Consider the following 14,568-nt stretch of genomic DNA (forward strand, 5'->3'; position numbering starts at 1 on the left):
GATTAAAATACATCTTTTATTTCTACATTAAGCCACTTGTCAAACCTTCCCAGATATTTTAAATAAGTTTTCACCCTGTTTTCTCAGGAATCTCAGGCACTTTAAGATGAACAATGACATGCATGCAAGCTAGCCAGTAATCTAATATAACACACATTTGCACACTCACGTCATGACTCTGTGCTCTTACTCCTGACATTCTTCACATAGAGGTCACAGGCCTCAGTAACCTGTGGGTGATGTTTGTTTCTGTGGTCACATACTGTGTGTGTGACGTGCCCCATGGTGACGGGTCTTTAAGTGTCTTCCACAGAGACACAATGGCAGTATGACTGGAATGAAGGGTTCAAACCTTATCAGATAGCTCACTCTGCTGCTGTCCATTTCCACATTATCACATGAGTATCAGTGTGTAATAATATAAATATGGTTTCCTTTCCGAATCTTACTTCAGGTTTAACACTGCACATGGTGCTGCACTTGTTAAGTATTCATTTTATTTATTTATATATTATCATGTTTGTTTTAGAGTTGCTTAGAGGTTGTTATCAGCTGCATCCTCTGTAATCAAAGCAACTGTGGGATCTGTTTGTTTTTACTTTATTTTTTATTTTTCTATTTGTGTGATAGGTTGTAGCCAAATCTCACATGTATAAACTCAATGAATGGCAATAACATGGTTATTGAAAATATAGTGAAAAGTCAGAAAGTCCATGAAGGCCATAGTTTCCTTCATTTTCTCTATAGATTTGCAGTTTGGTTTTCTGAGGGTAAATCTAGTCCTTCCAAGTCAAAGCTATAAACGAAGTTATGTTTACATGTCTGTGCCCAAACGGTCAGCTGGCGGAGGAGAAATGGGAGTAAGAAAAGACGCGTAATAATAATGAAACCTAGACTTAAATGTTCCTGAAACAGCTGGAGAATGTCAGATATGCTAAAATTCAGCATTTCCAAATATGTCAGATTTGTTGATTTTAAGCTGCTTGTATCAGAGATGTTCTCTGTGTCATATATACAAGGATTTCTCTACTTTTGTTTCTGTTTATTTATTTCATTACTTGTAGTTTCACGTTGATCTTGTGTTGCACAGCAATAACATTACACTCTGTCTGGTTGCCACAGCAACAGAAGAGCTGACACCTTGTTTATATCAGACTTGGATTATGTTTTATTAGCCTAACTTGCTATAACTGGATGTGTTGTGTTCTTAACTAAACCTGCCAGGACATTTTTTGTAACATCTAAATATATCCCACAGATCATTTCTTTAAACCTCATTAAAGAGGCAGGGGCCTGGTGGGGTCCTGACCCCTGACCTGCTGTTACTGACGCCGCATCAAGATGAGTGCTTTATCCCCTGCAGGTCACAGAGGACGAATAATATGTTCTGATTAATCTAAATATCATTAAATGGTACATGGTCCGTATTTATATAGCGCTTTACTGTACCTGGGATTATACCCAAAGCACTTGACATCATACATGTGCTCAATTACGACCCATCAGGAGCAAGTAGGGGTTCGGTGTCTTGCCCAAGGACACCTCAACATGAACGCGACTTGGCCAAGGATCGAACCGGCAACCCTCGGGTTACAAGACGGCCGCGCTACCTTGCTGAGCCACGCCCACCCCATTAATCAGCATCTTCTTTTTGGGGCAGAAAGAAGTGGCCGTTAGCTTGAGACCATGTGCTTCTGTCTGAGGAGATGGTCGTCTGGGAGTCCTGACTCCGCTTCATTCATTCATTTATTTATTTCCTTCCTTCCTTCCTTCCTTGCTGCAAGGCTTGTGTGCACATAAATACACAGATTTTTCAGCCTCTTCCTTTCATGTCACACAGCCTGTTCGTTGAATTAGGCTGAGTTTGGCCTCTGACTTACATGTGTGTTGGGATAAGTGCAAAAGCAGACCTTGTACTGGCTGCCATGTCTGTGTTTTTTTTTTTTTTTTTTTTTTTTCTGCAAGTTGTGGTGAAGGGTCTCAGCACTGATCGCCTTTCTTAGTGAAAAATGCTTTTGCAACTTAGCCAGGACAAGTTTGTTTTTGTCTTGGAATTAGCTCCCCTTGTTTTCCAAGTATCAGCTCACAAGTTGAACTCCACCCTTAGCAATCTAATACTGCTTCCATAAATAAGGGATATTTTGTCTTCTGCAACGGACTGGTATTTATTAATTGCATTTCTTGAAATGTTTATTTTAATACAATATGTTTGAGTCATGGTTTCCTGTGGTAAACACAAGAATTTTTGGCTACATTCTTAAGAATGTCGAGGTCATGTATTCAGCTGCGCTGGTTTGTCTGTTGGCAATATAACTCAAATTGTTATTGTCAGATTTTGATTCCATTTTCAGGAAATGTCAGAAATGGATAAAGGAACAAGTGACTAGATTTTGGGGGTGAAATGTATCACTGCCTGGATCCAGCTAATTTTTTAAAGGATCCTTCTCTATGGAGAGATGAGGATCATTTTTCCATTACAGCTTCTAACTAAGATATAGTGCCCATAGTCACTGGCAAAAAAAAAAAAAGAAAATTATAATGGCTTGGCGAAGGCCTGCGCTCTCTGAGTGCCACAAGTTAGTTTTGTGGTTATGCACATGGCCCAAGTGTATCTCTTGTATCACTAATCCTGAGGGGAAATGCACTTAAAAACTCAGATGAAGTGTATGAATCTGTACTTACATTACATTTTTTTCCCGGATTATCCTTTTTGCAAGGGAGGTTACAATGTCTTAACACGTTTTTCATGCATTGACTTATTAGCATCTTGCACCTTCTCCCAAACTGTGAGATTGAACATGTAATGATTAACTTTGAAATAACTATTGTCAAATAAAATATTAAATATCACTGTAGCCTATCTATCAAAACAGCATACATAACTTATATCTTTTTGATCAAGTAGTCTAAATGGAATGCTATTCTAACAACGTACGCAACTTCTCCTCTAACCCTGGCTGGGAACACATGAGATGCTGCTGCATGTTGTGGTATTACTATTATATTTTAAACTTTAAACAGCTTGTATACAGAGTAATTCTTGTCCAGGCCTTGTAAGTCCTCATGTCCACAAAAACCTAAATGTTTCCAAAGGCTAGCCTAAAATACGATGAGTCAATCTCATGCTGTGCAACAGCTGCTGAAAGCCTAGCTGCCACCTTCGTCTTAGGCAGCGTCACACGTGTCATGATTCCCAGAAAATCCACCAATGGGGAAAGAGGTGGAGCTGAGAGGAGGACTTTGAAGGTGGGGGTGGATGATTGACACCCATCAAACTCTAAGCTGCCTGTAGCTAAGCGCTAACTGAGTTAACCCAGGGTTAATGGTAGATAACCAGCTAAAGGAGGTAGGCGGGCTAAAGCTAAGGCACGCTGTTAGCCAGCTAAAATCCGCAGTTGTGCAGCACTCTCCCTTCAAGTCCATCAAGAGGACACGCCCCTAATTATGCAGAATTTCAAGATTAAATAACATCCAAACGGATGAGTTAGAAAAAAATTCACCCCCCTTATAGCTGTCATTAAGGGTGAATTGCAATTTTTTGCACTTTTGCATAGGCTTCACATTTTACTGGTGCAGCTTGCCGCTTGTGTCCAACACACTCTATTCATGTAAAGCGTCTATGGGCAGAGAGTATTGTTCGGAAACAAATACTGTGAGTTCTATCCAAAACATTTACTAGAATTTGCACTGAATGCTCAGGTTTATCCTTTTTTATCTATATTTTTTTCTATGATTTTTTTTAATCTTGTATAATAGATTTTATATAGGTACGTATTTTGATTGTCTTTCTTACTGTGAAATTTTGTAAGATATTGTAAGAACGAGCCAGTCTTTTGAATGGCTCTTTGAAAGGAATAGGCTCCTCGAGATCCGACTCCCTTCAAAGAGCCATAAATCCCATCTCTACTTCATCAGTTGTTTACTGTTTACCGCCCGGACACTTTAGAGAAATGGATCGAACTGTCCCCTTAATATGTCCGGGTAGAAGACGCGACTTGTATTTTCCGGTCACGCTTTGCAGCCATGTTCCTGTCATTTAATCATTATGAAAGATAATTGATTTTGAACATTCACGTATTGTAATTAAATCGGCACATCAATTAAAATCGATTAAATAGTGAATCGGAGCTCCAGAAACTGTTGAATTGAACTTAAGACTGTAGTCTGTTTGGCAGACACAAGACTGAGTGGTGGCTTCTGTGTTTGTTTACATGATTAATGTAACTTATCAATCTATATCTGTGTGGTTGTCTCCTCATTTTTAGTTTCAGACAGCAAAACTCAAAAGGCATTTTAATGTGTCTTAATGTCTGTCGTGGTGAAGAGAGAGCTGAGCCGAAAGGCAAAGCTCTCAATTTACCGGTCGATCTACGTTCCTACCCTCACCTATGGTCATGAACTGTGGGTAATGACCGAAAGAACGAGATCTCGAATACAAGCGGCCGAAATGAGTTACCTCCGCAGGGTGGCCGGGCTCTCCCTTAGAGATAGGGTGAGAAGCTCGGTGATCCGGGAGGGGCTCAGAGTAGAGCTGCTTCTCCTCCACATCGAGAGGAGCCAGATGAGGTGGCTCGGGCATCTGGTTAGGATGCCTCCTGGACGCCTCCCTGGTGAGGTGTTCCGGGCACGTCCCACCGGAAGGAGGCCCCGGGGCAGACCCAGGACACGCTGGACAGACTACATCTCTCGGCTGGCCTGGGAACGCCTCGGGATCCCTTCGGATGAGCTGGTGAATGTGGCCGGGGAGAGGGAAGTCTGGGTTTCCCTGCTTAGGCAGCTGCCCCCGCGACCCGACTCCGGATAAGCGGAAGAGAATGGATGGATGGATGGATGGATGGATGGATTAATGTCAGAGCAGTAATTACCTTTAACCACAAGCCAGTTTAGAATCAGATGTTCATGATGCAGCTGGTCAGCTCTGTCCACATGCTAAGGTCATGTGTGCTACACAAAGAGCTGCGGGGCTATTTAACCTCCTTCAGGGGCCACAAGCTTCAAAAAAGCCTGCAGCTGACTTATTTATGCTTCGCCTACACAGTCTTCAAGCTGGGAGCTGTGTTTGTCTGTCCCATCATTGCTGGTTAGCTAAACCTATCATACCCACTGATCAGCTGCAGCTTTGCAGTGCTGACACTAGATTCATCAAAGCTCAGTAAGTCCAAACCTGGAAGGCACCCTGGCTTTATGGGCCAGTTTGTAGCTGGAACAGAGTAAAGAAGAGAAACGTCTCCAGACTGTTATTGAATTCTGCTGGAAGAGATTAATGGAACAGCAGTTTCATTAGGATCAAGAGCATAAAACTGATACTGTATCAACCACCGGAGTGTGATCATACATACAATGATCATATTGTAGGCTCTTTTAGTTCCCCATCACATCTTTCCTGCAGGCTTTTTTTAACAAGTCCTAGAGCTCAGCCTTAACAAAAGACAGTGTCCATTTTCTGATTTCTAGCTCGAGAAGATGAGATGGAGGTTGGGAAGATGAGACAAAACTGTGAAAAAATCCCTTCAGGACAGCTTCAACATATAACCCCGAAGTTATTTAAGAACGACTGCGGTGTGTAGACAGAAAAAAAATTAATACAAGAAGGTGAACATAAAGAAAGATGGGATAGAAATAGGAGAAAAACACAATGCAAAAACTATTTTGGAAACCTAAAACAAAAGATTAAGGCCTCTTATGTGTGTGTGTTTGTGTACTTGGAGAAAACAAAAGAATGGACATGCATGTTGTAATGCAGCCTGTCATTATAGTGGAGGTTTGTCCAAATGTAATCAGGGGATGTCCTTCTATTTTAAAGAGCTGGGATGTGTAGCACATCATTACATCGATATAAATCCATGCATCTCTCTTTTTAAATCATGAAGACACACAAACACACAAATGTTGTCTAAGGTTGAAGTAAAATGGATTTCTGTTAGTATTGGGGAGTCTTCCCTACCTCAACCAACATAAGATAATTATTTTCTTTTTCTTAGCTAAAAGCCAAATTAATATGCCAGCCTCTAGTGATTTATGATCATTTTCAGGCCCACAGGAAACAGTTTGTTCTCTTCAGTTTACATGAGATTATATGTGAAACATTTAGTTAGAACTGTGTGGCTGTCAAGTGTTCTCTAACTTTGTATATTGTATTATGTGTTGCCTTCCAGGACAGTCTTGTGTTTGTTGTTGGGAAGATGGATGGACTGATGGTGGTCAGTGGCCGGAGACATAACGCTGATGATGTGGTTGCCACGGCGCTGGCTGTGGAGCCCATGAAGTTTGTGTACAGGGGCAGGTAAAGAAAGAAACACACTAAATTATACGGCCTCACACATTTGAATTGACTGCATTGACAGTCTGTCTCAGACCATTTACTGACTATTGAGAACATTACTGAGCTGTGCTGCACTGTACTGCTGTAACAGTGTTGTTTTGTGTTGTGTGCTTCAGGATAGCAGTGTTTTCTGTGTCTGTGCTGCATGATGAGAGGATCGTTGTGGTGGCAGAGCAGAGGCCAGACGCCTCAGAGGAGGACAGCTTCCAGTGGATGAGCCGTGTCTTGCAGGTACTGAGTGCTTTGTTGACCTAAAAACCTATCCAAGGATATTGTAGTATTAGGATTGCATTAATTGATATTGTAATTATTGGCTTATTTAATAAATAATCAAGAATAATGCATATTAAAAACGTGTTTCCAGGCCATAGACAGCATCCACCAGGTTGGAGTATACTGTCTGGCTCTGGTGCCTGCCAACACACTTCCTAAGGCTCCACTGGGTGGTATCCACATTTCTGAGACCAAACAGCGCTTCCTAGAAGGTGCTTTGCACCCCTGCAACGTCCTCATGTGCCCTCACACATGTGTCACGAACCTTCCCAAACCAAGACAAAAACAGCCAGGTAGACCAGCAGATAGTCAGGTTTAGAGAAAAGTAACATTCCTTTGTATTGCTGTGATTATTTTCTAATGACATGAATGTTGATGCTGACTTTGATATCTGTGGTGACTGGTGTGCTGGACAGAGGTGGGTCCTGCTTCTATGATAGTGGGAAACTTAGTAGCTGGGAAGAGGATTGCACAAGCCTGTGGCAGAGACGTGGGACAACTCGAGGACAATGACCAGGCACGTAAGGTAGACTGTCATCCTCATTTCACCCATGATGCACCTCAGTACATACACTGCTGCCACAGGTAAGGATCCCAAATCTATCCTCCAAAGAATGAAATCTGAGGTACACACATCTGATGGAGAGGAAAAGCTATGCAAATATAAACAAAAGCTTTCATCATGTTGTGTAACTCAGATTTTTCTTTTATCATGCTTTACACCCCTATTTTTATCCACTTCACACATGCTGCACCCCATCATGTTTATCACGTGTTTGATAACAGAAATAAGTGCTATCACAATTTCGTTCTGCACCATTTGTGTAGTGACTTATTTCTTATGTAATGTTTCTGTTTGTTACTTAGGAGCTCCCTTCCTCTCAGCCTGAGATCTGCAGACTCAATAATCTTTTATAAAAAGCAGCTAAAAATGCATATTTTTAAACTTGCTTTTGCTTAGTTTTCTTTGTTTTTATATCTCCTGTGTTGTTTTGTGTTCTATTGTGAAGCACTTTGTGATTTATATCTTGAAAAGTGCTATATAAATAAACATTTGCTTTACTTACTCTAAATTTGTATTTGTGTCTTTTTCCTGTAGTTCCTCTACATACAGGATGTGTTACAGTGGAGAGCTCAGGCCACTCCAGACCATCCTCTGTTCCTTGTTCTCAATGCAAAGGTAAAGATCATAGACATCAGACAAAGATCTTAGTTATTTCAATTAAATTAAATAATGGAATCTAACAATGGAAATATTAAAGTTTTGTCCTGTTGATGAAAGTTTTGGATGGTTGTTGACTATGTAAATTAATTAATGTAAATTGTGTTTTGATGGCTGATTTTTAGGGTACAGTGGCAAGCACAGCTTCCTGTCTGCAGCTGCACAAAAAAGCAGAGCGGGTGGCAGCAGCACTGATGGGACGCCTCAACACTGGAGACCATGTAGCACTCGTCTACCCGCCTGGTAAGGAGATCCTTTGCTACTGGTTCTTTCATTCTGGTTCTTTTGGACGCAGTGTCACCATCCTGTATTCATTTTCTGAGTTTTCATTCAGTCATTTTACCAGCTGAAAAGATGTAATATTTGCATGCAGGAGTTGATCTGATTGCCACCTTCTATGGCTGCCTGTATGCTGGCTGTGTGCCGGTCACTGTCAGACCCCCGCACCCACAGAACCTGGCCACCACCCTGCCCACCGTCAAAATGATCGTTGAGGTATTGCAAAGTTTGTTTGTTAGCCAGCTTAAAAACTCTTTTTTAATCTATATCAGTGCTATTGAGACTGAACTTTGTGAATGTATGAATAAAAATATATTAAAACAACTTAAAAAGAGAGTGTTGTCCCACATTGAGTGCTTTTTTGTAGAACATAAAAGTATGGCAGCAGTTCAACAGCACATGCACTATGTGGAGGAAAACTGTAGTATTTGTGTGTTTGTAGGTCAGTAAGTCAGTGTGTATCCTGACAACCCAAGCAATAATGAAGCTGCTGAAATCCAAAGAGGCTGCTGCTGCTGTAGACATCAAGAGCTGGCCCACAGTGATGGACACAGGTACATTTTCTACACCCACATTCAAACACACTAAGACATTTCTTGTTGTCTACACGGAGTTCATTTTTAAGTAGTCAAATTTACTGTGACTACAGTAACATTTTTTCTCATCTCCTTTTTTTCTGCAGATGACCTCCCCAGGAAGAAAATCTCTCAGATGTACAAGCCCCCGACCCCAGAGATGTTAGCTTACCTGGACTTTAGTGTGTCCACCACAGGCATCCTAGCAGGAGTCAAAGTATGTTAAAGTAGATGAAATGTTTGTTGACAGTACATCTGTCTTAGAGATCAGCCTCTGGACACCACGTTTCTGTGCTCATCTGAGTCTCTTTGTCTCATGTCTCTCTTCTAGATGTCTCATGCTGCCACCAGTGCCTTGTGTCGTTCTATTAAACTGCAGTGTGAGCTCTACCCCTCCCGGCAGATCGCCATCTGTCTGGACCCATACTGCGGCCTGGGCTTTGCTCTCTGGTGTCTGTGCAGGTAAACTAGCAGCCATGCATAACTGGATCAGGATAAATGTCTTTTCTGTCTGTGTATTCTCACTCAGTTTCTTGGTTTGCTTTTATGTTTCTTCTTTTAGTGTATATTCAGGCCATCAGTCAATCCTTGTTCCTCCTTTGGAGTTGGAGAGTAATGCGTCTCTCTGGCTAGCTGCAGTCAGTCAGTATAAAGTGCGTGTCACCTTCTGCTCGTATTCAGTGATGGAGATGTGCACCAAAGGCTTGGGTTCTCAAACAGAAGCGCTGCGGGTCAGTTTGTCTTTTCATCAGTCTGTAGCCTTTCCTCCCACAGGCTTTCAGGCAGTTTAGTCCTTTTCCCTCTGAGGCCGATGCTACAGGATCCTAATTGTTAAGGCAATGTCAGGGAACTTAGCTACAACATACTTTACAGTTCTGTATTTGATAATTACTTTCTGCAACACAGGAAATCCACTATTTATTTATTTAGCAAATTATGTCCCTGGTGCATCTGAAAATGTAATGATGTTGTTATTCATTTTATCTGGTGAGATCCTAGTTGATATGCAGCTCCCACAGTAGTGCAATTAGATTTAGATTTTTTCTAGACATAAAACAAAATCCTAACTTTGCTACTTTCTTTTCCTTTATCCAGTTAAGAAATGTGAACCTGTCTTGTGTACGTACATGCATGGTGGTGGCAGAGGAAAGACCTCGCATAACCCTCACTCAGTCCTTCTCAAAGATCTTCAAAGACTTGGGACTTTCACCGCGAGCCGTCAGCACCACATTCGGCTGCAGGGTCAATGTAGCAATATGTTTGCAGGTAAGTAGCCGGTGAAGGTTAATTAGAAGGATGATAGTGGTGAAAGCTTCTTATCCATATTGCAAATCTGTTCTTTTTCACCCCAAACTGCCTGTTAGACAGTTTAAATGGTTCACTGTGCAAACGAGGGTAGTGTGTTAGTGGGGACAAAGCATGTTACATTGATTAATTAAGTTTGAGCTTTCAACAAGAGAGTTAAACTGTTTTCAACTTTAAAATTCTTTATTTGACACAATTATTATACCATCTGACATTTTTATACAGTTATTCAAGACTTTCATCTGACCACATTTATTTATTTAGTTCACTATAATCCTTTCAGGTGTTAATAATGAGTCGGATAGTTCTGAACCCAGTTTTAGTGGTGTATGTGATCACTTTAGTTGTTTTGTTCACATGATGCAAACCAGCAAGATGACTCTTCTGAAACAAACATTTTTTTCATGATCATGGGATATCTCTTTTGATATAGCAGTTCCTCTCTCCATTGTTTAGTTAAATAATCCTAAAAATCATATTACTCACTGTAGTACTTTTCCAATAGAAGATCAGTATCAGTTTGCTTATTTAAATTTAGATAGTGTCTTTCTTTTACACCAGGCAGAGTAACTGGGTGTTTTGACATGTGACCTATGGTTTTTTGTTTTTTTTTTACTAAATTTTGGGCATAAGACACAACACTCGTTTTTCTTTATTTTTTCTTGTCAGACTTTGTGAGTGTGTGTCCCAAGTATATGATACATATATATCTTTATTTGTCTGTCCTGCCCTGTCCTGTCAGCCCAACAGGTTAGGGAAACTGGCTGAGCAGGTACTGTGGGATAAGACTGACAGTTTTCTCTTCTACTTTCTGTGTGTGTGCGTGTGTGTGTTCATGTGCATTTTTGTTATCTTGCATGATGCTTCAGGTCAAATACATTTGACAAGTTTCGGCTTTGCTTTTATTTTAGCCGATTCTTCCTGTATTAGTTGGTGGGATTAACTGTGTGTGATGCTGTAACATTCTGCAAAGAGCTGACAGCATGAACTCTGCAGTGATGCAGTTCATTTGACAGGATTTTATTTTCTGGAGAGTGAACATGAAAGTGTATTATCTTAATCTTATTCCACGATGTGCCACAAATTTTACATGTACCAATTTTGTTGTAGTTTTCTCCTGTTTTGATCTTGAAAATATGTTTTAAGTGACTTTAGGCACTGACAATGCCTGACAATAGAATGAAATAATATTTTTTAATATTATAAAAGATCAGATTCCTTTTTTTTTGTATTGTTTGTTTTTTTTTTTTTTTTTTTACACAGACTAGATCAAGTCTCATTTGAGATTTTCCAAATACTCTCTGTTGCTGAAACCTCTGCTTGGCTAACTGGCATCCTCTGGCTCATTTAGCCTGATCATCCCTCTCTGTGTGTTGGCTCTTGCCTCACAGACCTCAGTATAGTGACTGCTAGCTTGTGCTCAGTCTACACGCTGGCAAAGGAGTGATGGAAATTATAATTTGGTGTGACCACAGATGGAATCAGTATCAGTTTGAAAAATGCTTCATTATCAAATCAAACTTTATTTATAAAACACTTTTCATACCGAAGGCAACACAAAGTGCTTTACATGATACAAAAAAGAAAAACAAAAACTATTGCATAATAAAAGAACAAGCCTTCACATACCAAAATAGATAGCAATAAAAAAAACACTCAGTCTCTTTCACAAAGAGTCGCACGTGCGCACATGCTTACACACAAAACAAGCAGTTACCCCCCTATCACAAACATGACTCCCTAATTTCTGTCTCTAAACTGAATGGAGGTATAAAATACTAAAAGTAATATCTGGCTTGATGCTGCTGTGAGGAAAACAATATCATGGGGATCTGTCCACACCGGGAGCCAGTTTACCCATGTCCACAGAGGCCACCGCCATAGCACAGGTTTGGGTCCACACCACAGTCGTAAGGCTGCAGTGCAGGACCCCAGACAAGGGTGATCACCATGGCAACAACCCCTAGATCGAGCAGGCAAAATCCCCAGTGTGGAGGATCCCCATGAGGAAAACACTTTAGTTAAAACAAAGATTAAATAACCTTAAGAAACAACAAGAACAACTAAGAGCAACAATAATAAAAACACATAAAGGACTTCATAAAGTACTGTGCAAAAAATGTAATAAAATTGAATAAGATGAAAATAAAATTAAATTAGCTAAAATGAATTAAGATAAAATAAAATGCAATTAAAAGCTAAGCTTAAAATGTGGGTCTTGAGCTCCTTTTTAAAAACATCAACAGTCTGTACAGCCCTGAGGTTCTCTGGCAGGCTGTTCCACAGACAAGGGAACAACTAAATGGTCGGTACCAGTGGAACTCAGACTCTGCAAGGGCTCATAATTTCTAGTCAGATAAATACAGTAGGGCAACAAAGTATTTAGTCAGCCACCAATTGTGCAAGTTCTTCCACCTAAAAAGATGAGAAAGGTCTGTAATTTTCATCATAGATATACCTCAACTATGAGAGACGAAATGATTTTAAAAAATTTGCAAATTACATTGTCTGACTTTTAAAGAATTTAATTGCAAATTATGGTGGAAAATAAGTATTCGGTCAATAATAAAAGTTCATCTCAATACTTTGTCATTGCCAACAAAGGGTATATAACAGAGGTCGAACGTTTTCTGTAAGATTTCACAAGGTTATCACACACTGTTGCTGGTATTTTGGCCCGTTCCTCCATGCAGATCTCCTCTAGAGCAGTGATGTTTTGGGGCTGTCGCTGGGCAACACAGACTTTCAACTCCCTCTAAAGATTTCCTATGGGGTTGAGATCTGGAGACTAGCTAGGCCACTCCAGGACCTTGAAATGTTTCTTACGAAGCCACTCCTTCTTTGCCCGGGCAGTGTGTTTGGGATGGAAGTAGGTTTTCACTCAAAATCTCACAATACATTCATTCTTTCCTTTACACGGATCAGTTGTCCTGGTCCCTTTGCAGAAAAACAGCCCCAAAGCATAATGTTTCCACCCTCATGCTTCACAGTAGGCATGGTGTTCTTTGGATGCAACTCGGCATTCTTTCTCCTCCATATACGACAGGTTGAGTTTTTACCGAAAAGTTCTATTTTGGTTTCATCTAACCTTATGACATTCTCCCAATCCGCTTCTGGATAATTCAAATGCTGTCTAGCAAACTTCAGATGGGCATAGACATGTACTGGCTTAAGCAGGAGGACACGTTTGGCCCTGCAGGATTTTAGTCCCTGGCGGCGTAGTGTGTTTTCTTTCATAATATTCCGCTCAATGTCTCACTATAGGATACAAACTTCTCTGCAACCCTCAGAAGCATTAATCTCATTATGCCAACCTGATTGGCTGATGAACGTGTGAACGTATCCGTCCGCATCACGTAGTGCCATCTGCCTTAAATAGCTCATGTGGATGAACCAACTCATTCAAAAACCTCTTCTCACTCGGAGCATATCTCGCGTCCATGGCTAGCTAGCTCAGCTGTTCACAGACTGATCCTTTCTTCGGTCGCCGAGCACTGCCTAGCTTGGACTCATGGCTCTTTTGGTCACACCAGACCATAGTGCTTCCTTGCCCCTCCACGGTTCGGTCGCACTATCCTTGTCGCCCCACCACGTCGTCTCGAGCACCGAGTGTTAGCACACCAGCTAATTTCTCGGTCTCCCCACGGTTAGCACTCCAGCTAATTGCCTCGACTCCCTGCCTGCACACCAGCTTGCGAGGAATGGAGACTAAAACCCCTCATACCAGAGGGCTTGGAGACTCTGGGGCTCGTCACTGTTGCTGCGGAAACAAAATATCAAGCAGAGACCCACACCAGGTCTGCTCGAGTTGCCTGGGGCTGGAACACACCCGACTGGCCATCAATGTTCCCTGCTCATGTCAACACTGTTTGGTGTTGACCGTGAAGAGTCGTCGCAGACGGCTAGCCCGCCAGGTTAGCCTGTCTGGACAGGAGCCCTATCTCACCTCTGCCGGTGCTGAGGTCAAAGAGGAGGAGGAGAAGGGAGCTGCTGCAGTGGTGGTACCAGAGGCTGGAGCCAGCTGGGGCTCCCAGCTCGACGTAGCCGCGGATCCCACTGCCAGAGGAAGACGTCCTGGACTACGGGGAAGACGAGGGTGTCGCCTCAAACCTCCTCATTTTAGAGGATGAAAAGGAGGACGATGTCTTCATCACTCCTACCCATGCTGCACGGCATGCGGCCTCCGTTGCTTCTCGTGATGGAGAAAAGAGTGGCACACCAGCTTCTCCCCTCCCAAGCTCGGACATGCTTGACGTGTGTAAACGCGCTGCCGCCTGATTAGCCATTCCTTGGCCTGTGGTTGTAGCTGAGACCACCAGATCCTGCTACGAAGGGAAGAGATTGCCCTTGGCCAAGAATGCAACAAAGCAACTCCCCGTCTTCCCAGAGCTGCTGGATGAGGTGCCACTTTCATGGAAGGATTGCTCTTACAGCAGCAGGAGCCCGATTCCCGGGGCCTCATCCCTCGATTGTGAGGTGATGGAGAGCCTGGGCCTGCTCCACATGCCTCCAGTGGAGCCACTCGTTGCAGCCCACCTTCACCCCCGGCTGTCGGCAGTGTCCTCCAGGAGCCCCAGCCTGCCGTCTAAGTC

At 42.0% G+C, this 14,568-nt stretch overlaps 1 protein-coding gene across 16 annotated transcripts in view; it reads left to right on the forward strand.

The window, feature by feature from the left end:
• dip2a (disco-interacting protein 2 homolog A) overlaps positions 1–14,568 on the forward strand; it is a 92,814-nt gene that overhangs the window by 67,785 nt on the left and 10,461 nt on the right. For 6 of the 16 annotated variants that reach the window (XM_042001921.1, XM_042001926.1, XM_042001932.1 and 3 more), the window contains 13 exons: positions 6,156–6,283; positions 6,439–6,553; positions 6,687–6,888; positions 7,012–7,121; positions 7,695–7,775; positions 7,943–8,060; positions 8,191–8,312; positions 8,539–8,650; positions 8,779–8,888; positions 9,003–9,133; positions 9,234–9,402; positions 9,767–9,937; positions 10,719–10,748. In XM_042001921.1, the coding sequence (XP_041857855.1) occupies positions 6,156–6,283; positions 6,439–6,553; positions 6,687–6,888; positions 7,012–7,121; positions 7,695–7,775; positions 7,943–8,060; positions 8,191–8,312; positions 8,539–8,650; positions 8,779–8,888; positions 9,003–9,133; positions 9,234–9,402; positions 9,767–9,937; positions 10,719–10,748 (1,599 nt within the window). Of the gene's footprint in view, positions 1–6,155; positions 6,288–6,438; positions 6,554–6,686; positions 6,889–7,011; positions 7,122–7,694; positions 7,776–7,942; positions 8,061–8,190; positions 8,313–8,538; positions 8,651–8,778; positions 8,889–9,002; positions 9,134–9,233; positions 9,403–9,766; positions 9,938–10,718; positions 10,749–14,568 lie in introns of those variants that run through there. The other 10 variants (XM_042001924.1, XM_042001928.1, XM_042001929.1 and 7 more) reach the window with 4 other exon arrangements.

Source organism: Melanotaenia boesemani, chromosome 12, assembly GCF_017639745.1.
Source record: "Melanotaenia boesemani isolate fMelBoe1 chromosome 12, fMelBoe1.pri, whole genome shotgun sequence".
Taxonomy (NCBI): domain Eukaryota; kingdom Metazoa; phylum Chordata; class Actinopteri; order Atheriniformes; family Melanotaeniidae; genus Melanotaenia; species Melanotaenia boesemani.